General features: G+C 40.0%; 1 protein-coding gene across 17 annotated transcripts in view; it reads right to left on the bottom strand.

Annotated features, from left to right (window-relative positions):
• Positions 1-23,927, bottom strand: part of RAF1 (Raf-1 proto-oncogene, serine/threonine kinase) — a 188,190-nt gene that overhangs the window by 38,104 nt on the left and 126,159 nt on the right. For all 17 annotated transcript variants that reach the window (XR_006101855.1, XM_042448771.1, XM_042448767.1 and 14 more), the window contains 2 exons: positions 2,746-2,975; positions 1,021-1,133 (listed from right to left, as the gene is read on the bottom strand). Coding sequence is in view for 16 of the 17 variants with exons in the window: in XM_042448773.1 (XP_042304707.1) it covers positions 1,021-1,133; positions 2,746-2,975 (343 nt within the window). In the remaining variant the exon portion in view is untranslated. Of the gene's footprint in view, positions 1-1,020; positions 1,134-2,745; positions 2,976-23,927 lie in introns of those variants that run through there.

Raw genomic sequence — 23,927 nt, 5'->3', positions numbered from 1 at the left:
TTATTAGCGAATCTTATGTTATCTCTTGGGACTATTAGTTCTGAACAAAAGTGGTCCAGGGACTACAATGACCACCTCGGATGGTCACTTCTGATTTTTAACCACTTCTGAGTCCAAGTCAGGGTCAGAGACCAGAATGTGCCATTTTGAAGGAAAAACAGGGCAGAATGTTGAGGGCATAGGGTCTGGGGCACATGACCCATAAGCTGCTCTTTGCCTATCCTGGTTTAAAGCCTTCAGAAGTACATTAGAAGATGTGCAACTGAACATGTGCAGCCTCATGTAGGCCTTTATGCTTATGTAGGCTTATGGCATCCAAAAGTAACAAACACTGTGGATAACAAAATTCTTATTGCAAACGTAATGATCAGACTTGAGCCCAGAGGATTTGTGGAATAAACAAGAGCAGAGATGAAAATTATTTGTTCTACAACTGTGGATTTACACAGCATTCAGCACAAGCCTTGAATGATGTGAAGTAAGTTATCTGCAGTCCTTCACCTTACTAAAGAACAATTTAGTATTGGACACAGCACACTTGATCCTATAAAAAGCAGAGGAAAACACAGACTGTGAATCATATGGAACCTGCTGAGTTTAGAATATTTAACCTAAATCTAGATAGAACATAAACAGTGAAACAAAAAAGAATTATGCTAACATTTATCAAATTAATAACATTAAATTTATAGTATGACAAGTTTATTATATCACTTCAAATTTTAGAGTAGGCAAAACAAATTATTTTCCCTGCAAGATATGAACTTTGTAAATCCACTGATTTCAACAGGACCAGTTAATCATATGTTTAATTCAATGAGGTAGGTAAATAAATGCAACACTGAACTGCTTAGTTTTGTCTAAACAAGACAATTCTGATTTTGTAGTACAGTGCTTGATTGTTAAACACTTCAGTCAGTGGTATTATGTTGACACTGAATGTTTGAATTTTAAAAAGCATGATAGGATATTGGAAAGAATTTGTTTAAACAGTTTTGCCCAAATTAATATTCTACTTACCCTTTGTGCTCATTAAGCAATCTAAAAACAGCACAGCATTCTGGTTGCAGACCTCTGACTTTCAGGGCTTTCATGAGACAGTCATGCAGGGTCATTCCATTACGCACATTCACCTGTTAAATAAAACACCACAAGTTTTTCCCCAAATATTTTTACTGACTTTCTACACAAATATCAAACACAACCCCTTAACTGCCCCCCTAATATTTATACTGTCTACATGAGTTCCCACACTCCCACACCTAAGAAAGACATAATTATAAATCTTTCATGTACTTCTTCATAGATATTGCCACATCAACAATACTAATAATAAAAATACAGCACACTCCAATTAAAAGTCCTGCTGCAATGGCCACTTAACAGTCAAAGGCCTTAGTAAAGTACAAGATATTTGCCGGCAAGCAGAAAGAGAGGAGAAGAGGTCAAGCTAGCCTCCCAACGGAGGAAATCTATTAAACTAGGAGAGTCACTGAGTAACTCTCTCCCCTATGTACCCATCAAATGTATCAGTGATAGAGAAAGGACCTAGAGAAAGCCCTCCTTCAATTATCTTAAACTTTGGACAGGCTCATACTGGGAGATAATGTCTTTCAGACGATTTGGACTATCTTCCAAGCCATAAAAGAGATTGTACCTGGAGACAAACCAGTAGCCAGTGAAACTGTTTCAGTGTAACCAGCCCCAGGGCAGTAGTCTGGCTACATCATTCTGGGCCCACTAAACAGTTTCCAAAGCTAGCTCCATGTAAAACATGATACAATAATCCAAATGGGCTGCATTGTTAGCCATTTTGTGTGTGTGGTTGTTACACTTACATCAGCAGCTATCATAGTTACTGCTAAAAGGTGTTTATCCCCAATTTAAATTGTTGAAATTAAACAGTCTCAAACTGAGATTAAAATGGAAGTTGGTTATCAGTAACCACAGCTGGCACATTATAAAGCAATACAACAAAAATAACCAAAAATGTTCATCACACCTTAAAAGATTTTTTTTTGAGGGGGGGGGGCACATATTTGAGCAGAAAACAGCCTAAAATTCAAAAACACACTATAAACTGTTATAAGCTGCTGGCAAAGGTAGCAAACTGGAAAAAAAGATGGGACTCCATTTCTACATGCAACACAGAAAGCAAGGAGTGCTGAAACAGAGATGTTTTCTCCTCTACATCCAGCACAAAAATGGAAAACTGAAACAAGCGAACTGGTAACTTTTGTGGGTTTATTTACCAAGCTGCTATATATAGAGCGCGTCAGTGAAAACTGAGGACCAAATGATGAACTTATCAACAAAAACTACTCTAGCCCATTCCAATAAGCATGAGCAGATACAACTTGCATCAGGCACTTTACAACTTACATGTCAGTTTTACGGTGCTGATACAACTTTGTAAATCTTTAGGGTATGTAACTGGGAAAACACATGATGGATTCCCAGTTAACACTTACAGCATTATCCAAAAAGCATCCATCAGCAAAGCCCATTCATAAGAGACAGGGCCTCATATTCAGTGAAGTGATACTCGGCTCACTGCTTTTTTTCACAGTTATGCATGTGTATATTCAGTAGCACACTGAACAAAACTTCACTGTATCCACCTTGAAGTCTCTACATTTAAACATTATTAGACTACTGGGACACTGGAATGTTTATACATTGGGGAAGGCAGGGGGAGGGGGACAGCCCACCTTTCATCTTGCATAAAACAAGAAACAGACTCACCACTGTTCGTTGCTTGTTAGGCAAGAAAACACGAATGGTATTACTTGTCTTGGAGGAATCTGAAAGTTTCCCATCATCAGATGCTCTGCGCTGATAGCCAAACTGCTGGACAATAGTAGGTGAAATACAGCTGGATCCATTGAAGACAGAATCCTTTAATCCAATTCCATCAGTAAGAGCCTTCCAAGCTCCATGAATGTGGTCCATTGAAGCAGTTTCAGTAACCCAACCTTTTAAAAAGGACAAACATATTCTGAAGACAAGTCTCCTTAAGGGCAAAATTAAAGCAGTTTTTGATTGTTATGCTACTGATAGGAAATATCTGCAAGAATAAGGTACAAAACAATTAAAATCTAATCAATATCGTTGAGTGCAATAAACCCCAAACAGCTGTGCTCTCTTGATTTTGTGGGCCCTGTATGTACAGCTGCACACAAGTATTTCTGCACCAGCATGTCATGATTGGCAAGGTGAACTATATGGTATTTATGCATTATCATTTTTCAGAGTTGACATGCCAGAAACATTCACCGCTAAAAGTACAAGGCTGTTGGCTAAGAGCAAAGAGATTTTTTAAAAAAATGGCAAAGCAGCAAACTGAAAAGATGTTTAGATTTGTACAAGGTTAAAAGATCATATTAATGTGCATTGTTTTAACCACACACAGAATGCTTTTATCCCAGAAATCTCAATTTAATTTCTTCTAAAAATGAAGTGACTCAGTAACAGTGGTGCCATGAATTAATTCATATATTTCTTAAGAACCTCTTCTAACTATAATCCTCAACATGGAGTCAGTTACATGTGGGGATATAATGATAGATGGATTGTGCTGCAGGCCCCATCCCTGGATCCCATAGCTTCTCCTCAGCTTCATTCCTGATATGCACATATTAGTTGAGGATGTTTCAAAGAAGAAAGCTATTGCCTTTCACGCAGCCACCAAATATGTAAACATCTGGATGGGAAAGCCCTCTGAGACAGGACTGCAACCACAGTGTTCCTTGGCTCTTTGAGCACCTCTTTACATGATGAACATATGTAAAGTCTTTAATACACCCAAGGTTGTACTGCACATCTTATGTGGCATCAGGTTTTTTTAATATTACAATCCTAAACAAATTCACTATGAAATAATCCCCAGTGCCCACAGCAGGAATGAATTCTGTGTAAACATGCATAGGATTCTGATACCAGCTTACTAAGGAACTTTTCCCCTTCTGCAGAGTTGGCAAAGAAACCAATTAAGCTATCAGAGACTACAGCAGGGATGGGCAGGCTGTTGAGGTCCAGGTGTCAGTCTTACTACCCCAAAAAGCTATCTCAAAGCACACCATTCCCAAAAAACCTTCTGGTTTTGCGAAGTCTATTTCTGATTTTGCAAAGACCTTTTGCACAGGGGGTTTAGTCCCCCCCCCCCCCCTGGGAGAGAAGCTACATAAACAGGGAGAGTTGCAAAAATGGTAAAGACCACATACAGCCCACAGAAATTGTGTTGCCCACTCCTGGGACAAGGAGATCTATTCCAATTCCACTAGGATGGCCACTTAACTGCAAGAAATTCTATGCACTGGCCCATGGCTATTGGGTAATGTGTTAAAAACAAGGATGCTCTATTACAGTACAACACAAAAAAATATTGTGGCTCAAAACTCTGAGTAATCAGCTAAACCTATAGTTGTATAATGGCTGCTGTTAGAAGTGAATTAGAAATGTATTCATTCCATTCGCAAGCCAAAATCAAAGTGTTTAACTACTAGGGTAAAATCAATGAAATGGAGCTAGATAGATTATCAAGACTTAGAACAGTCATAATCCTATCTTCACTCCTCTTGGTTTATGCAAATAACGAACTTTATAAAGAGCTGTGGTCTTCCTGATTCCTGCACAGTTAATGACCAAGCAAAAAAGGGCATGAGACAGAGAATCTTGGATATTGAAGCCCAAAAAGATATAGCCTCCCTTAGCAATGTAGGTAATTTAAAATGTCTTAGCCGATTTAAATGCCCTTTTCAATGAGGAAACTATCTAAAAATACAAATGCCAAAATATCTGAGGGAGGCATTTACCAGAGCTAGATTTGACCAGCTTGACATCATGGTAAGATATGGAAGATTCAATGGTATTCCTTACAATGAGTGAATCTGTATCTGTGGAGACCAAGAAACTGAGGATTTAGCTCATATTTTATTCAAGTGTAATCTGTACCAACAGGAAAGAGATCAGTATCTTGGTCCCTATATCAAAAGAACAATGTTTTGGGATACCCATGTCAGAATCTCTTACTTCATGAGTGGCCAAGATTCAGAAATATCTATTATCACAGCTCGGTTTTTATGTAAAGCTATACAGTCGAGAGTTAGATATGAGGGGTCAATTGGGGTAAATTGCAGAGGTGATGAAGAATTCTGATGTGTGATGCTTCATGTTCAATTTTATTACTTTATGTATTATCATTTTAATGCTGTAATACATTCACTTTTATTCTTTTTACCCATTTTTGTATCTTGAACCTGCGGTATAGATTTGTATAAGTTTTTTAACTATGTTTCATTTTTAGGTACTGTACTTCTAATGTACTTATATTGTTTTACATTTATATGACATCCATACGGTACTCTATATACATTTCAGATTCTGTGTTATTACATTTTAGCTCTTTTCTAATTGTTATGGAATTTCTATAGGATTTTATAGTGTGTTTTATTTGTTTTCATGTTACTTTGTGTTATTTTGAAATGGCCTAAGGGCTAATCAATAAACATTTCTGATTCCTATAGTTGCATAAGTCATGATGAAACAGGCAGACCAATAGAACTTCTAAAGAAGGACACTCTTTAAACACCCCAAGAGCTGCAACAAAAAGGTGGGTGCAGGCTTATTCTGCGCTTCCGCACAGCTTAAAACTATGTCTAATAGTTTTAAGTTACAGGAAAGTAAATTTCAGTTGAACATTAGAAGGAATTTCTTGTCTGTGAAAGCAGTTCAGCAATGGAGCCAGTTGCCTAGAGAGATGATTGGTTCTCTTTTTCTTGGATGTCTTAAAAAAAAAAAGCCAGACAGCTACCTGCTGGGGATGCTTTCACTAGAGACCCTGCACTTAGGAGACTGGATTCAATAATTAATAGGGCCCTTACAACCCTTGTATTATTCTATGAACACAGATAAAGGGCCACAGTTTTTAAGGAAAAGGTCTGCAGTGCAACGCAGGATTACTAGTAATTGTAATACTGACGTTCATATAAGACATTTCAAAGATTCAAAATGTTTTATATACATTTTGAGAATAAATAATCCGTCTAAAAACTCAAGCTTTCTGTAATATCTCAGACAGAAAACCTGACAGGAGGTAAAAAGGCTCCCCAGGACCCAGGATCAAACTCTGGTTTCATAGCCTCATCTGTAAGAACCCATAGTTGTGTGTTTTTTTTTTGGGGGGGGGGACCCCAGAAAGACTCCTTTATAGTTGGACACACAAAAAGATAAGGGGGAGGGAAGAATTAACTCCCCATTTTCATATGTCATCATTGCACAAGATTATGATTCTAAAGCCAATTCAGAGATAATTACCAGATAAGAAAATTGTCAGACTCAAGACTAAAGAAACTATTGAAATATTTCTATTAAAGAGTCATAATAGCATTATTCTACTATTAACAGCCATCCTGAACACTTATCCCTTGCAAAATGATTCTCAGAAGTATTTGCTGAAGTTACCTGAACATGAATTAAATTATGAAGTGCCCCACTGCATTAAAACCCTAGCTGCCAATGTCAACATTTCTGAAAGTCAATAAAGATGACACTAAACTGCAGTACTTTGAACTGCCCGTTCTTACTACTTACTTTATCAGTAATAGCAAGCAAGGTAGAATGTTATCCATATACAGTACATATATTGATGTTTGGATTATTGGAGTGTGTGACCAATACCAGACAGCATGTCACATCTATTTGTTTATTACTTTATTCGCTTATCTTGTTTGCTTGTGTGTGCATGCGTGCGTGCGTGCGTGCGTGTGTGAGTAAAGATTTAGGGGATTGGTAAGGGGAAAGGGGACAGCAAGGGGCCTTCAGTCAACATACAGAAAATATGTAGAGTATAAACTGTGAACTGCTCATTGGGTAAGGTGAGAACCTATTTTTTTTTATCACCAGAGCATCTCATTAATGCTACAAGAATGCTGCCAAATGGCCTCTCAGGCATGTAATCCTGTTTTACCCTTTAAATTGAATCTGTTTTTCTGTATGCCAGGGATGGGGAAATGTTGGTCATCCATTTATAACCCACTTTTCTTCCAAGGAGCTCAAGAGAGAGACAGTGGTTGTTTCAAAGTCACTCAGTGTCATAGCTCAGTTGGGTTTAATAATAATAATAATAATAATAATAATAATAATAATAATAATAATAATAATTTATAGCCCACTCAATCACGTAGAATCAGGACGGGTTACAACAATAAGGAAATACAATATGACAATAAGAAAACTACAATACAATACAAATCAATTAAAGGTCAAATAAAGTGCAAGATTGCAAAATAAATATAAAAATTACAGCGAGCATAATACAAAATACAAAACATAGCAATGCAAAGTACAAAATACAAAATACATAACTTAATAATAAATAAGATTTTAAATGACAATCTTCCCAGTTATAACCGGACAATTCAATACTAAAGAAAACATGAGCAAAATGTGGTATTCCAGATGTGGTCAGACTACAACTCCCCTGAATCCTACCAAGCATAGACATTAGTGAGTAATGTTAGATGTTGTAGTCCAATGTCTGGAGTGTCACATTTTCCCCAGCCCCTCTTCTTAGCGCAGCTCTGGACATACACACTGTTAAGCCATTTTATCCATAAAACTTTGCAAGGAAGATCAAAACTAGCTTATTTGCCCAAAGCCAACCACTGAACTTCATGGGTGCAGTGGCTGAACTTTTCAAATGGTACTCATTATGAAAACATGTCTGATCTAGCAGAAGCTCCCATGAATGGGTGTGTGATTTATTTATCTTTGCCAATCCATTCCCCCCCCCCCCCATAATGCTGCCATGCCACTCCCACACTGACTTTGAGATGCCTAAACCCTCAAAACAGATCTTCAAGGACAGCAAGCAAATCAGAGAGAAAAACTATCTTCCCTCTTCAGTCAGCAGGATCATTTAATGTTTCTTTCACAAGATCTCCAGATTCAGTTCACTGCGTGAAGTATGTCCCTTCCTAACCTACTTCATAGGTTAGCTGTAGAATCATGATGTTCTGAGTAAGATTCAAATTTTATAAAACATAACTGTTTTGTCTCTCTGCCAACATTAAAGCCTCAGGTTATACAGCATATTTATACAGTTGTGGGAGTGAGAAAGAATGTAATAGGATCCAGAAAGATAGAAATCATGTAACTTGCCCTAAATCTAGGTGATTTAGAGCTGGATGAGGTAATACACTTGACAAATTTGAAAATTAGGGCATGATTTGCATATTTCTGGATCCTATTACATACAGTCCCACTTCTACAACTGTATAAAATGCTTTATAGCATGAGGCTTTAATATCATTCTGTACTGCATCTATAGAAGCAGATTTATATCCACAAAAGCTCATACCAAAACAAAAACCAGTTAGACAGTTCTCCTACAGTACTTCCCCCCCAATCTCTTCAACAAGAGATTACCACGGCTTTGTTATTGTGTGCCCTCCTATGAGGCTGAGAGTGTGTGATTTGCCCCAGGTCACCTAGTAGGTTCCTATGGCCAGGTAGGGATCTGAATTCTCGTCTTCCAGTGTCTCACTCCAGCACTCAAACTAATACACCACACACTGCCTCTCATAACACAGCTACTTGATGGCCAATGACTAGCAATAACTCTGTTTTTACAAAGTAGTAGTTAACACAGCTACTTCTTTGTAAACACAGAGTTATTGCTAGGCAGTGGCCAACTAGAATTCTTTCCCCACCCTTGTCTGAAAAGCTGAGCAGGAATGTAGGAGAGAGAGACATGACACAGTGGAAGAAGCAGTAGAACATATTGGGTGTGGAATGTTCCTGAAAATAAACAATTCTGAGCTTTGAAACTTAGTCCCATATCCTTCCAACATCCTTTCTCCAAGTAGCCATCCTATAAAACTACCAATAGTTTTAACCACAACTCCAACTTATTAAGATAGGATAATCTGTTCTTCTTCTCACAGGTTTTCACATTAATCACATTCTTGACATTATAACCTCGAGAAACTGATCAATCTTTTTAAGCTTCAAAAGGGAGACTGCAGGAATGGGAAGGGCAGTTATGAAAGAACTACCGTAGACAGGATCCTAAAATGTAAAGATGTGAGAGCTGGACAGTAAAGAAAGTGGATAGATTTATGTATTATTTATTTATTTAATTTGTATGTTGCCATTCTCCCACAAGGAACCCAAGGCACTTCACAGACAACAAGCCTGTGATAGTGGTTGGACTGAGAAAACCTTCCCCCGAAGATCTTAGTATTCTGGCAGGTTCATGTGTGGAGATATGGCTCTTCAAATAATCTGGACCTAAGGCAAATAGGGCTTTATAGGTCATAACCAGCACTTTGAATTGTGCCCAGAAACAATCCAGTAGCCAGTGAAGCTGGTTCAACACGGGAGTTATATGATTCCCTATAACTGGATAGAAAGAAAATCAACTCATTTGAGATGTGCTGCTGGAAAAGACTGCTGAGGATACCATGACAGTCCAAAAGACAGACAAATGGTCCTAGAACAGATCTATCCCGAATGTTCCTTGGAAGCCAAGATGACTAAACTGTGGCTGTCCTACTTTGGCCACATTATGAGAAAGGATGACTCATTAGAAAAGACAATAATGCTAGGAAATGTAGAAGGCAGCAGAAAGAGGAAGACTGCATATTAGATGGACAGACTCAATCAGGGAGACCACATGACTGAACCTGCAGGACCTGAGCAGAGCAGTTGAGGACAGTGGGTCTTGGAGATGTCTCATTCACAGGGTCATCATGAGTCAAGGTCAATTTGAAGACAGTTTACAACAAATTTTGAAAGATGTAGATATGGTCAGACTCTTACAATACAAATAAATTAACACCGAGCAAGGGATGTGGTGGCTTAGTGTTTAAGACATCAATTATGACTATCAGAAAATCAGAAGGTTGGCAGTTCGAGGCCCAGGTGTCGCGTGACAGAGTGAGCTCCCGTCACTAGTCCCAGCTTCTGCCAACCTAGCAGTTCGAAAGCATGCAAGTGCAAGTAGATAAATAGGTACTATAGGTTCTGTGCAGTCATGCTAGCCACATGATCACAGTCATCTTCGGACAACACTGGCTCTTCAGTTTAGTAACGGAGATGAGCATTGCCCCCTACCATCGGTTACAACTAAACATTCATGTCAAGGGGAAAACTTTACCTTTACTTTTTAAGCATAGCAAAACGAGGTGAACATTTACATAAGTAGTCCTTAAACATAGTTTCAGGCAAGGAAAGCAAGATATTTAATAACTGCCAATCAACACTGAAGCAGTAATTCAACTGAGAAAATGTAGTAACACTTCCGTTTATAAAAAGATCTCAAAAGAAGTATGATGTATTTTGTCTTTTTAGCGGGCTCAGCTTTTCTTGTTCCAGAAACAAAATGTGACAGACCACATATTCCAGCTACTCCCAACCAGAATACAATACCATCACGGTCTAGAAGCAACTTGCTCTGAAGCTGCGCTAATGGCGGGGGGAGCCAGCCCAAAGGAATGGATTTAATCTGTTCCTTCTGGCTGCCCATTTGAGACTGTGGTGGTGGCCAACTTTGGAAGCAGGCCATGCAGTTGCCAGGGTCCCAGAGCAATCGGGGCTGGAGACCACTTCTTCCAGACTGTGTGCTTCAGCCCTTGTTCTCAATGACAATAGACAGAAGCTCCAGAGTAACAGATCCAAGATTTTCCAGTACCCTGAATTCAACTCCCTATATACACCTGCATGAAAACTAAAGTCTGTTTCTATGTCTTACCACTGGAAGAAACATGGGGTGAGGACACAAGAAAGAGTCCTCCTGGTTTAGCACTCCAGCACCAACACTAGTCCCATTCCAAGATCAAGTTAAAACACTTTTAAAAGACTTTGGGGATTAATGTTTTTGTTCAACTCTTTCCATCTATATCAGTTTGGTGCAATATGCTTTTAGTGTGATTAAATTATATTTTTATTGTTTTAAACATCCAATGTTTTAAATTGTTGAAATTGATTCTATTTGTATGTTGCCCTGAGATCCTATAATACTGTATTGTTAAATCCCTTCAAGTCAATGCTAATTTATGGCAAACCTCTCTTAGGGTTTTCTTAGAATGACTGATTCAGAGCAGGTGTGCCATTGCTCTACTCCAAGGCTGAGAGAGTGTTACTTGCCCAAGATCACCCAGGGAGTTTGTGGATGAATAGATATTCTAGCACTATCCTTCTGAATCCTAGTCCATTCAAACCATTGCACCTTCCTAGTTCCCTATGATATAGGGCAAAACATAAATATTTTAATAAATTATTTTTTTTAAAAAAAAAAAGTATGAGGTTAGACAAGTGCTGGAAATACAGTATGACCCCCATATCCATTAGGAAAACATTCTCAGACTTAACATAGATAATGAAATCAGAAACAGTAAACCCTTTATTTCCAGCTGAAATTGCCCATAAAGTCACCTCTAGAGAAACCATATTTTTGGGACGCAGGTAAATGAAACCATGGGTACAGTTGCATGGATTCAGGGGGCATACTGTATGACCACAGCCAAAGCAGATGCACATTCTCTGGTTCTCTCCTAACCTATCTGGACTACAAGACTCTCATATTGTTTGTTTGTTACATTTATAGTGCACCTCTCTTCCAGGATGAGATCCAAGGTGGTGGATTTTTCCCTTGCAGAAAAAAAAAACCAAGACAAAATTGAAACTGGGTAAGTTCTGTGTGCTCTCCTTGTTAAGTTTCATCATCTTTGCAAAGAGCAGATATATCCTTTACTTGTTTCTCATCTTGCTTTGAGTACAGTACACCCATGCCATCCGCCATTTGACCTTCTATGGACAGAAGCCCCAGCTTTTTTAATGGGCACATATGCATGTGGTGGTGTGAGCACATGTGTGTGCTCATTGAAAAGAATGAGACTTAAGGCCCCACATTTTCTGCTATCTATGGGGGGTGGGGTCGAGAACTGATCCCCCGCGGATAGCAAGGGCATACTGTATAGCCAAAGAAGCCCTTTATGTTATCAAATTCATCCTTTTCCAAAACATAAAAGCACAACTTGCAGTGTTAAATCTTCACAAATCACTTAGTTCAAAGGTCTGACCCATAGTTTTCCCCTCCTTACCAACCCTGCTTTCCTTGCATGCTGCAATTCCTCTTCCACCCTTTGTCTCCCAGGCTAGAATTAAGATTTTAAAAAGCCCCCCTCCACTGCCAAGGGAATTATTTTTCAAAGTCTAGGTGCAATGCAGAGGAGGACAAATGGGGAAGCAATAAGTTTTATTTCTTCAGTACCACGACATCTTCCATATAGCCATATGCCCTCCACCCCACCTCAGTAATAACTGCAGACCCTGGACTGAAAAGGATTCACTATTCCCAGGACTAGTTTAAGACTTTATGCTGCCCACAAATTTAGTTCAATTGAGTAAAGAACTAATTCTCCTTAATCTTACATATGTCACATTTTTCTTTGCACAGCAGCTTTCTATATAGTATGCTAGAGATATAGAATACAATCGCTCCTCCATTTTCACGGACTTGGGATCCACATCTCTCGCTTATGCACAAGTGGCAAATGGAGGGGACAGAATGGAGCGCACACTGTTATTCAAGCCAATGGGGCTTGAATACTGGCAGTTTTTGTTTTCATGAGGAGGTCCATAATGGATCCCTCACAAAAACGGAGGAGTGATTGTACATATTGTATATACTCATGTTTAAGTCTAGAAATATAAGTCAAAAACTGACCCCCAAAAACCTGAGTCGACTTATCCATAAGTACTGTATTTTAACTCTCATTAAAGAAAGAACCATCCCCTGGTGAAAGGCAAGAGTATCATCTGCCATGGAATCACTGAACTCCCTCTATTCTCTCATCCATCCAGCCTTTAGTATGAACACAAAAGTTATGCCTGATAGAATTTTGTAAATTCTTCGGCATTGTTTTCCTTTGCTTCATCCTTTACATCCTTTGTTAGATGCCCCTCAATTTTACCCTCAACTTATCTATGGATCATATCAAAAACCATAATTCTGATCGCAAAACCTGCCCTCAACTTATACATGAGGTCGACTTACAGTTGAGTATATACAATACTTCAAAGTTTCACTGATATTACATATTCGTTGTTAACTACCCTTGAGCCAAACTCGACTCATGGCAACCCTATGGTTAATACATCTCCAAATTCCTATCCTCCACTGTTCTGCTTATGTCCTGCATATTCAGGCCCATGACCTCCATGTTTAAGCCCATCCATCTAGTGTACAGTCTTCCTCGCCTTCTACTACCTTCTATCTTTCCTAGCATTATTGTCTTTTCTGACGACATGCCTTCTCATGATATGGCCAAAGTACAACAGCCACAGTTTCATCTTCCTGGCTCCCAGGGATGGTTTGATTTATTCTGGGACCCATATTGGTAATCCATGGTATCCTCAGCACTCTTCTCCAACACCACATCTCAAATGAATCGATTTTCTTTCTGTCCACTTTATTGATCACTACTACTGTACATTCATCTGTGGTGATGGGAAATACAATGGCTTGGACAAGTCACTTTAGTGCTCAATTGAATTATTTATTTTTATTTATTTGCATTATTTATACCCCGCCCTTCAGCCTTAAAGGTTCTCAGAGCAGCTTACAATTATTATTTTAATTAGACAGTTCCCTGCCCTCAGGCTTACAATCTAAAATGACACGACACAAAAGGAGAAGGGAATGGTGGTCGAAAAGGGGATCAGATCCAGCAGTTCTTTTCTTCCTCTGAGGCCTGGACCAAGGCAGATGGACTAGAGGGAGGGCTATTCTTCTTAAAATTGAATACCTTTACACTTTAGGATCATGCCTACTTCTCTCATAGCTGCCCTTCCCATTCCTAGTCTTCTGATTTCTTGACTGCAGTCTTTGTACCAGTCAATATTTGATCCAAGGTACAGAAAATCTTTGACTACAGTATTTTGATTTCCTCATTGTCTAGGTTCAAATTATATAGAACCTCCATGATCATTATTTTTGTTTTATGTTCAGCAGTAAACTGCCTTGCATCTTCTAACTTTTCTTAGAAATTTTTCCAAGTCTCCCATAATTTCCACTAGTAGTACAGTAAGCCCTCCATATCCATGGATTTTTTTTCCCACCGAGTCAAGCATCCACAGCTTGAAAATATTTTTAAAATATACACATTCCAAAAATCAAACCCTGATTTTGCATTTTTATATAAGGGACACTATTTTACTGTACTTAATGGGACTTAAGCATCCATGGGGAATCCTAGAACTAAAGACCAGCTGATATAAAGGGCCATCTACATATCTTAGATTGTTGATGTTCTTTCACTCATTCTTCTGAGTTTAAATTTGCTCTTCATCTTATGTTTTCTGCATACAAATTGAACCAATAGTGATTGAATGTAGCCTTGCCTGACCCCTTTGCCAATTGGGAACCATTCTCTTTTGCCATGTTCTGTTCTAAAAGTTGCCTCTTATCCTGAGTACAAGTCCTCACTAGGACTATCAAATATAGTGGCACTCCCATTTCTCCATGAGCATTCTATAGCTTTTCATAATTTATAAAGTCAAAGGTTTTGCTATAGTCTATAAAGTACATGCTGATTTTCATCTTGAATTCTCTGGTATGTTCTTAACCATTGTATGTTTTGAATGTATGTTTGGAAACCATGCCTTATGAGGAAAGACTTAGGGACTGGGTATGTTTAGCCCGGAGAAGAGCCAGTTAAGGGATGATATGATAGACCTCTTTAGGTATTTGAAGAGGTGTCACATTGAGGATGGAGCAAGCTTGTATTCTGCTGCTCCAGAGACTAGAACATGGAACAATGGATGCAAGCTCCAGGAACAGAGATTCCACATCAACATTAGGAGGAACTTCCTGACAGTAAGCGCTGTTCGACAATGGAACACCCTCCCTCGGAGTGTGGTGGGATCTCCTTCCTTGGAGATCTTTAAACAAAGGTTGGATGCCCCTCCACACACACAATTGATGGTTTTAAGGATCTGTATATGGTTCAGGTTTTTAGGAATTTGTATGAAATTGTGATTGTAATTACTGAGCCATTTTATTGTTTGTACTGTGACATGTGTCACATGCTTACTATGTTGTGAACCGCTTTGATCTACAGGAAAGGCAGTATATAAATAAAGTTTTTATTTATTATTATCTGTCAGGGATGCTTTGATTATGATTTCCTGCAAGGCAGAGGATTGGACAGGATGTCCCTTGTGGTCTCTTCCATCTCTAGGATTCTATGATTCCATGTGTTCCCTAGTGCCTCTTCCCTTCCTAAATCCTCCTCTGGGATTCCTCTCTTCATATATGATTTGAGTCTATGCTGCAGAATTTTGAGTATCATTTTGGTTGCGTGAGAAATTAATGCTATGGTCCTACAATTGCTGCACTCTTTGTTACTCTTTTTTGTGGACAGGGGTGTATAGTGATCATTTCCAATCTGTTGGCCATTGTTTTGTTTTCTGTATTTGTTGGCATATTTTAGTTAACACCAGAGTTGATTCTGAACTTATCACATGTACTGCTAAGCACACATGGAAAGGACTGGATTAAAGACTTAACTACAAGCAAAAAGATAGTTCCATAAGAGTAGCTAAGGAGGAAGAGGTAAAAACATTGCATTTATACAATACATTCTTATGCTGGTTGGGGGGCAAAGCTGGCAGCCACAAGCTCTCTACAGCTGCTCCCTTTGTGCAGTTGCATACTGCAGCTTGTGAAACAGAAAGAGTGGGGTTTGTGTGGGATTGGTTGAAGAGACAGAACAAGATGAGCTTGTATTTTTAGATTAAGGATGGCTATTTGACTGAGCTCTTTGGAGATCTACTTGTGTGTTTTGGACCATGTAGACAGGTACTAAGAGGAGGTTCTTCTTCTAGGAGAAGTGAGTGCTGAGAGCAAGTGAGTCAATTATATTATTGCTGGCAGAGCATGCAGTCACTGATTACTTATAGCTGCTCTCAAAATCTCCCACAGTGCTGTGACACTAAATGAGAAGACATAAGATGGTGAAGGAGCTGACTCAGTAACCTGCAACATTGTGCAGTTCTTCTGCCTGAGCATGTGTAGTGTGGACCTATGCCTGCAAGAAGCTTAAGATGGTTGTCCTGCTGAAAGAGAAGGTGCAACAGCCTGAGGCCTACATATCTACAGTACAACTCTTCAAGAAAGATTAAGTATTTTTTGAGCAGATCAGTAACATACCTGGAATATCTGTAGGAAAAAGACCATTTACCAAAGTCAGAAACCACATACTTAGAAAAATGTGTCTTAGAGAAGCAGTACTACCTGGAACCATGTTGTGCATTTTGAGCTAGACAAACTATTCCAAGCTCTGCTTTTAATTAATGATTATGAGCCACAGGAATAGGGCTCTGTTCTCAGAGAGCATGGAAGTGGCTTGGCAGATTCTCTTGGTGTAAAGACTCTTGACACTTCTCACGGGAGGGAGAGGCATATACCGGTTTTGGGGCAACTCCATATTGAGTGGAACAGAAGCAGTTTTGATCAGGCCTGACAGCATATCTTGAAAATGTACTATCTTCCATGGATGAAGACCCATGATGTAAGAGAGACATGGAAAAGGCTAATTTGGCCTCTTGAATCGTTTTCTGTATACTCATGAAGGAGTTCTGACAAGATCCTTGGAAGCGTTCGGAAGACAACCTGCTCCCTCGATCCCTGTCCCTCATGGCTAGCGGCTCAGGGGGGACCGGTGGTAACCTCGTTGTTACACCGGATTATAAATACATCTCTGAGGGATGGGCAATTTCCATCCAGCTTGAAATTGGCCACTATAAAACCGCTGTTAAAAAAGCCCTCCCTCGATCCCCTGATGCATAGTAATTATTGGCCAGTCTCACTGCTGCCATTTTTGGGGAAGGTGATCGAGAGGGCGGTTGCAATCCAGCTTCAATCGATCTTGGATGAAACGGATTATCTGGATCCATTTCAAGCTGGCTTTCGGGCGGGTTACGGGGTGGAGACGGCCATGGTCGCCTTGGTCGATGACCTCCGTCTGGGCACCGACAGGGGTGTGCCCTGTGGGTGTGACTGGACCATCCTCTGCGGCTGTTGACACAATAACTATGGACACCTCTTTGAGTCGCCTGGGAGGGCTAGGGATTGGAGGCACTGCATTTGCAGTGGGTCCGGCCTGCCTCTCCTCGCAGGGAGATTCCAGAGGGGGTGCTCAGGGACGTTGCTCTGGCAAGGAAAAGCCTAATTGTGGCGTCCCACAAGGCGCCATCCTGTCACGGGCTTTTTAACATATACATGAAGCCTCTGGGAGAGATTATCCAGAGGCCATGGGGCAGGATGTTATCAGTACACTAATGACACCCAGATAATTTCTCCATGTCTCAGTCATCGGCTTGATTCAAATGACATCTCTCCTCTTAATGACTGTCTAAGGCAGTAATGGATGGATGAGGGAATACAATTTGAAGCTGAAATCAGAACAAAACGGAGGTACTTATGGATCACTAGCTCCGAACCAGGTATCGGGATACAACCTCCAGTCCTGGAAGGGGTCAAACTCCCCTCAAGGACTGTGTTCACAGTCTGGGGGATGCTCCTAGATCCATCGCTCACATGACAAAAACAGGTGAATGTGACGGTTAGGGTGCCTGTTATCAGCTTTAGCTCATCCTTTCCTGGAAGTCAGGACCTTGAGGCCGTAGTACATGCCTGGTAACCTCACGCCTTGATTTCTGTAATGCCTCTACTGGGGGCTACCCTCGTGCTTGGTCCGGAACTTCAATTAGTTCAAACATGGCAGCCAGACTGGTCTCTGGTACATCCAAAAGAGACCATATAACACCAATCTAAAATCACTCACTTCACTGGCTTCCCATTAGTTTCTGGGCCCAGTACAAGGTGTTGTATCAACCTTTAAAGCCCTAAATGGTTGGGTCCAACCATCCATATAATCCTCCCCACACACTTAGATCCTCAGGGAGGAATTTGCTACAGTCTTATAAACAAGGCTGTCCACGACCTCCCAAAGACTTACTTAGCTGTCACACCCAGATTGTGGAATGGCCTTCCCGATGAGATCCGTCAACTTACCAACCAAACAGCTTTAAAAAGCTATAAAGACAGATCTCTTCCGACAGGCCTTTCCGAATAGTTTCTCCATGCCATCAGAAGAACTCTAAGATCTCTGACGGCACTTTAGTCACGTCTATAGTTTGACTACTGATTGATATATATATAGATATATATATATATATATATATATATATAAATTTTTATTTTATGTATGTTTTTTTAACATCTTACATCGTTTAATTGTATTTTAAGATGGAGGATTGAAGTTTGGAAACGTGTTTTTTTAAATCTTTGTAAACCGCCCCAATGCATCTGTAGAAGGGTGGATATTAAATAATAATAATAATAATAATAATAATATAATAATAATTATTATTATTATTATTATTATTATTATTATATTATTATTATATTATGGTTTCTATTCTGTTTTCAACAGCAGTTGAAAGGTTTGAACAGGTCTTTGCATGGAAATTGCTACATATTCTTCTTACACATTTTCCTACAATGCACATTCTTTATGCACCATGTATGCATTTTTCCAAACTAAAATATTTTGTGTTAATTTTTAGCCATTTGCTTTTTATAAAATACAGTGGGGCCTCCTTATCCGTGGATTTGCCATCTGTGGGTTTAACCCATCCCCAAATCAAGCCCCCGTTGTCCCCAATGGCAATGCAGGCATATGGCTGCACCACCATTAAAAAATGAGACAAGGTTCTTTTTCTCGGTATCGGGGGGAGGAGCGAAACGGATCCCCGCTGATACCAAGGTTCCACTGTATACTTTTTATGTGCATTTTATTCTTAAAAATACTCTGTAAGCTTCCCAGGTGTGCAAAATATGGAAGAGAAGCACCTTTTTCTTCAACAAAAATATTCATGTTAATCCAATGAAATTCTTTTTCTATCCATAGTACAGTACAAAGTCAGAAAACACCACCGCTTTTTAGGGGTCAAAAGGCTGATCAGATCTTAAGCATACTTTGGAAGAGGAAGGTTCCACAGACTTGGGACCCATATTGGAAGCAAAGTGGATATAAATAAAAATAAATAAATGTCTTTTTAGAATCAGAATGCCAATCAGACCTAGTGAAGCAGGAATAATATATGGTAGGAATATATATACAGAGGTAAGGGAACAAAAACCTCTCTGTGAACAGTATGCAAATCTGTCACGTATCCAGTTTGCAAATGTTGTTGTTCAAGCTACATGTAGCCTCTCGCAAGTGTTAATTCCTAATAAATATTTTGATACTCACGATTTTTTTTTTTCTTGTGTATGTAGAGCCCAAAAGGCGCTCTCTTTGGGCTGGACTGGTGTTTTAGGAGACCATCCAGTTGGACTTGTATTGTTGGGGCTACCACATACAGTGTTGGTTGATGCTTTGTGAATTAAAGAAAAAAGAATAGATGGCTTACTAATATTAGAGAACTCTTGGACACTGGATCTCATGTCTAGTCTAGAAATTTAGAGTACTGTACTTTAACTCTGATCAAAAAATAAATAAATAGGATTCCTCTGCCCCAGGCCCGGATTCGCCCCTTTTCACTTGCTGCCCCTGACTCTGGAACCTTCTTCCTCCACAAGCAAGAGCCATCACTTCTTTAACCAGCTTCAAAACGGAGTTGAAAACCATCCTGTTCCGAGAAGCCTCCCAGGCATCGCATAATTGTCGCTTACTATCTGATGTCTGTTGTTGAACTGTTTTTGATCCCATTCCTGTATTGCTATGTACTGTTTTATTGTATTATCTACTTGTGAGTATGTATTTTCCCTGATAATGATTAACTCCCATTTGAAGCAAGCCCTCCCTTCAGTCCATGTGCCTTGGTCCAGGCCTCGGAGGCTGAGAGGAACTGCTGGACCTCTTCTACCTTTCCTGTCACCACTCCCTTCTCCTCGTGTCATGTCTTTTTAGATTGTAAGCCTGAGGGCAGGGAACCGTCTAACTAAAAAAGATGCATGTACAGCGCGTGTAAATTTACAGCGCTTCATAAATAAAGGTAAATACATAAATAAATAATAAATAATTTTCTCTGAGTAGAATGGCAAAAGTGAGAGCACAGCCATCCAGGGAGAACCTAAAATAAGTGCTTACCCACCCACTCTCTCTCTGCTATGGAATGCTTTTGGCTTTGCCTTCTGGCAGAAAAATGGTTGGCAGTAATTGTCTTCCACCATCCAGCCTTTAGGGTGAGCACAGACATTATATACCTGCTGGGATTATGTAAATTCTTTGGCACTGTCTTTCTTTGTTTCTCCTTATCATCTTTGTTACATGACACTAAGTTTACCTTCATTCATCAAATCCGTAAGTCTGTGGCCCAAAAACCTGCCCTTTACTTATACATGAAATAGACTGATAGTAAGTAATATGGTATATGTAATGAATGACATGAAACCTGTATGCAGATCGTGCTATGTAAAATACTAAGTCACACTAATTCTGATACAAACACAACATTTTATGCAGACATCTTTATAATGTGCCTCTTAAGTATCTAATTATTTTAGCACACACATCACCAGATTCGCTATGACTCCGTATGGCATCCTGAAACAAAAAAAAGATCATCAGTACTTTAGCAACTTTCTATGGCAAAGAGATGGACCAGCAAATTTCCTAATGAGAAAACTGACTCAGCAGCTTTGATTCTACATAGTGAAACATTTGGGGTATGCCTGTTAACTAATTTAAATACACATACCCAGTGTTTGTTTGAAGGACTACAGTGTGCTCAGCTAAATTTCAACTTAAGGTTCAATTAGTTCTTGAAATTTTTAAAGACCACAAAAGGTCCATAAAAAGCTGACATTACCACAACTGTGATGATATCTGTTGTAAAAGCAACATTAATAACATTATCTATTTATCCTACTTATAGCAAATGCATTTTCTATTGGGCAGATTAAGAATTTGGATCTGTAGCAAGTTCAAATGAATGGAATCCACATTGCTTGCATTGAACTGCTGCTGCAAGCTGAGCTGGTTTCTCCTTCTCCTCACTTCATGCCACACATGCACTTTATGTAAACATGCACAGCATGACCAGAAAACACACTGATATGGTCCCCCATCTGTCTAAACCATTCAAAGCACAGTTTGGGTAACTGACAGAAAGCCACATGGCCACATACTTCATAAGTAAAACAAAAACCAAAACAAGAACCAGAAACAACGTGAAAGGCAAATGAGGCTTTTCTTCTCTTCAAGCTTAGGAGGCTGACCTGGGGGCTGCTGGACACAACTCAGAAATCTTTGAAGGATGGGGGAATATAAGCATGATCAATAAAACAGAAGAGGGTTTAGACTTATCAGACTACAGACAATAGGTGTCAGGATGGAAGACTGCTAAGGACCTAACTAGAATCTTTGGTTCGAAGGACAATCATTTGAAGAAGGGCAACTGTGAAAACAGTTTGTGGAGTCTCAAGAAGCCCTGTATCCATTAAAAACTTTTCCACCTACTAAAAGGAAGGTTGTGGTGACTGTGGCGGATACAGACCACCAATTGGGGCGGTGGCCCCGCCCCTTCCTCCCCGGAGTATCGGGGCTCAGCGGCTACACCGGCAGCCGCTGAGGCCCGATCTGCCGCTTTCGGGCTGCGGGGAAGCGGCAAAAGGCCCTTCCCCGCAGCCAGAAAAGGGGTGTCCCGGGGGCTTCAAGCCCCAGGGAGGACACCCCCTGGCGGCGGGGAGCAGAGAAAGGGGCCGCTTGGCCCTTTCTCGTTTAGTCCGCTGGGCGCAGCCTTCAGACGGCTGTGCCCAGCGGACTAAACCCGGAAGAGCCCAAAACGGAGCTCCTTCCTGCTCCGTGTCCAGGGGCACTAAGCGCCCGGGCGCGGAGCTACTACGTCATGGCCGCGCCGCCCCGTCTAGAGGCGGCGCGGCCATGACGTACTCACGGCGGCGGCCGTGGCAGAAGGGCCGCCGCCGTTTAGTGCGTGTTCGCCACGCACTAGGGTTAGGGCGGTGCGGAGCACCGACCTTCGTAACCCTAGTGCGTGGCGAACACGCACTAAACTGCCGGTCTGTAACCGGCCTTTGTATTTGGCTTGCCTGTCCTTGTCAATATCAAATCCTGTTTCTAGAGGAATGTGACTTTCAGAATTAGGTTTCTGAGGTGCACATGGAAAAGAAAGAACCTAGGAAATCATTGGTGCAGATAGGAGGTTCATCATGACTGTTTGGATTCCCCCATTAATATTACAGCAACAGTTTCACACCTTTGCTGCTTCTATAGCACACAGGTTGCTCTTCTTTAATAAGGCAAATTCCTACTGTACAGATCAAGGATAGGCATTGGGCAATTGTCAGAGAGTAGAGAGCCTCATGAGTCTGCAGGAGACCTCTGAGGACCATACATCTTGCCACTCTCCAATAAACAAAATCCATGCTCAAAGGAGGTGTGGTGGCATTTTCATCAACTCTCTCCCCACTTCCTCAGGCCATTTGATGTTCAAAAGAGATCTTTTGTTCATTTGTTTTGCAAAGTGGAAAAAATTAACCCCTGGGAGCCACATGCAGAGTGCATGCAGCACTGTGCCCACCCTGATGCACAGCCCAGAGGGATGGTTCTTAACTGCATTTCTAGGCTTTTCCAATTTAACCTGAATATGTAGTTACTTCAGTGAGTTAGGGCTCTGTGGCATTCCTTTGAGGATCTCTTCTATGATCACAAGTTTCATTTACTGCAATCTTGCTTTACATAAAACTTCAATGACAGTCTGGATTTCTCCCTATCTTCTTGGCAGGAATACACTGTAATTCTCCAATCCAAGCAGTCTGTGTGGTGACATTTCTCTCGTTTTTGTATAATTAAATATTTAACCAGCATACCTGATTCATTAAGGTAACAATGAAAAATGTTTAGTCTAGAATGTATAGATTTTATTCTGTACTAATGATCTAATCTAATTTGAGACTGATATTCTACTTGATATTACCAACTCTGGTTTTAATATTAAGTTCAAGCATACATGCCATATTGCTATTTCTAAATGAAATTGTTAAGGTATAGTTTATGTTAACTCACACTAAATCTGGCCAACTGTTTTAGCAATCCTGTTAACTGAAGAAAGCAAAGGCATCCAGACAATACCTACTCTTCCCCTTAAACAGAACCGTCTGCACCAGGACCTGGGAGAAGCATTCAGGCTGTTATTCTAGTTCACACCAATGAGAAATAAGAAGAGAACAGAAGGAGTAGTAAAAAAATAGTTTCCAGCTGCTAGAAATAAAAGTAGTACAGAAAACAACTTGACAGAAAAAGAATTAACACATTAATTATGAGAATGTTACTAAAGACTTGAGAGTTTTAAAATTGATGCAAGAATGCTTAACCAGGAAGGCACAAATTGCTTCTATTATGAAACTTTCTACAAGAGAAGTTTTTTAAAAAAAAATCTTCTTCTTCCTTCCCAAAACTGTATTCAAGCTTTGCCATAAAGTTTAATTAAGAAAAGACCTACATGGTGTTAGCATTTTGAGAGATGCACTAGGACTCTGGGGGGTTCAACACCTCTACGCAGCTATGAAATCCATGAGTAACCTTGGACAAATCACACTGCCCTGTTTAGAGGAAGGCAATGGCACACCTCTAACTAAATCTTGCCAAGAAAATCCTAGGTTAGGGTCACCATAAGCTGGAGTTGACTTGGAAACATGCAACAAAATGAGGGGGGAAATTCAGGTAACGGTTAGGATTCTGAAACTAACCCTTATACAAAGAAAAACCTGGTGACAACTGATTACAATGGAGTAGAGTAATCCAACCAAACAGATTTGAAAATATTCAAGAAAATAGTGGCCATTACATAAGAGTGCACTTTTCTGAGGTGAAAGCCAGCAAGAAGATTTT

The sequence above is a fragment of the Sceloporus undulatus genome, chromosome 2, assembly GCF_019175285.1.
Source record: "Sceloporus undulatus isolate JIND9_A2432 ecotype Alabama chromosome 2, SceUnd_v1.1, whole genome shotgun sequence".
NCBI classification, from domain to species: Eukaryota; Metazoa; Chordata; class Lepidosauria; order Squamata; family Phrynosomatidae; genus Sceloporus; species Sceloporus undulatus.
The sequence above is the reverse complement of the archived record's forward strand: the minus strand, read 5'-3'. Positions and strand labels throughout refer to the sequence as shown.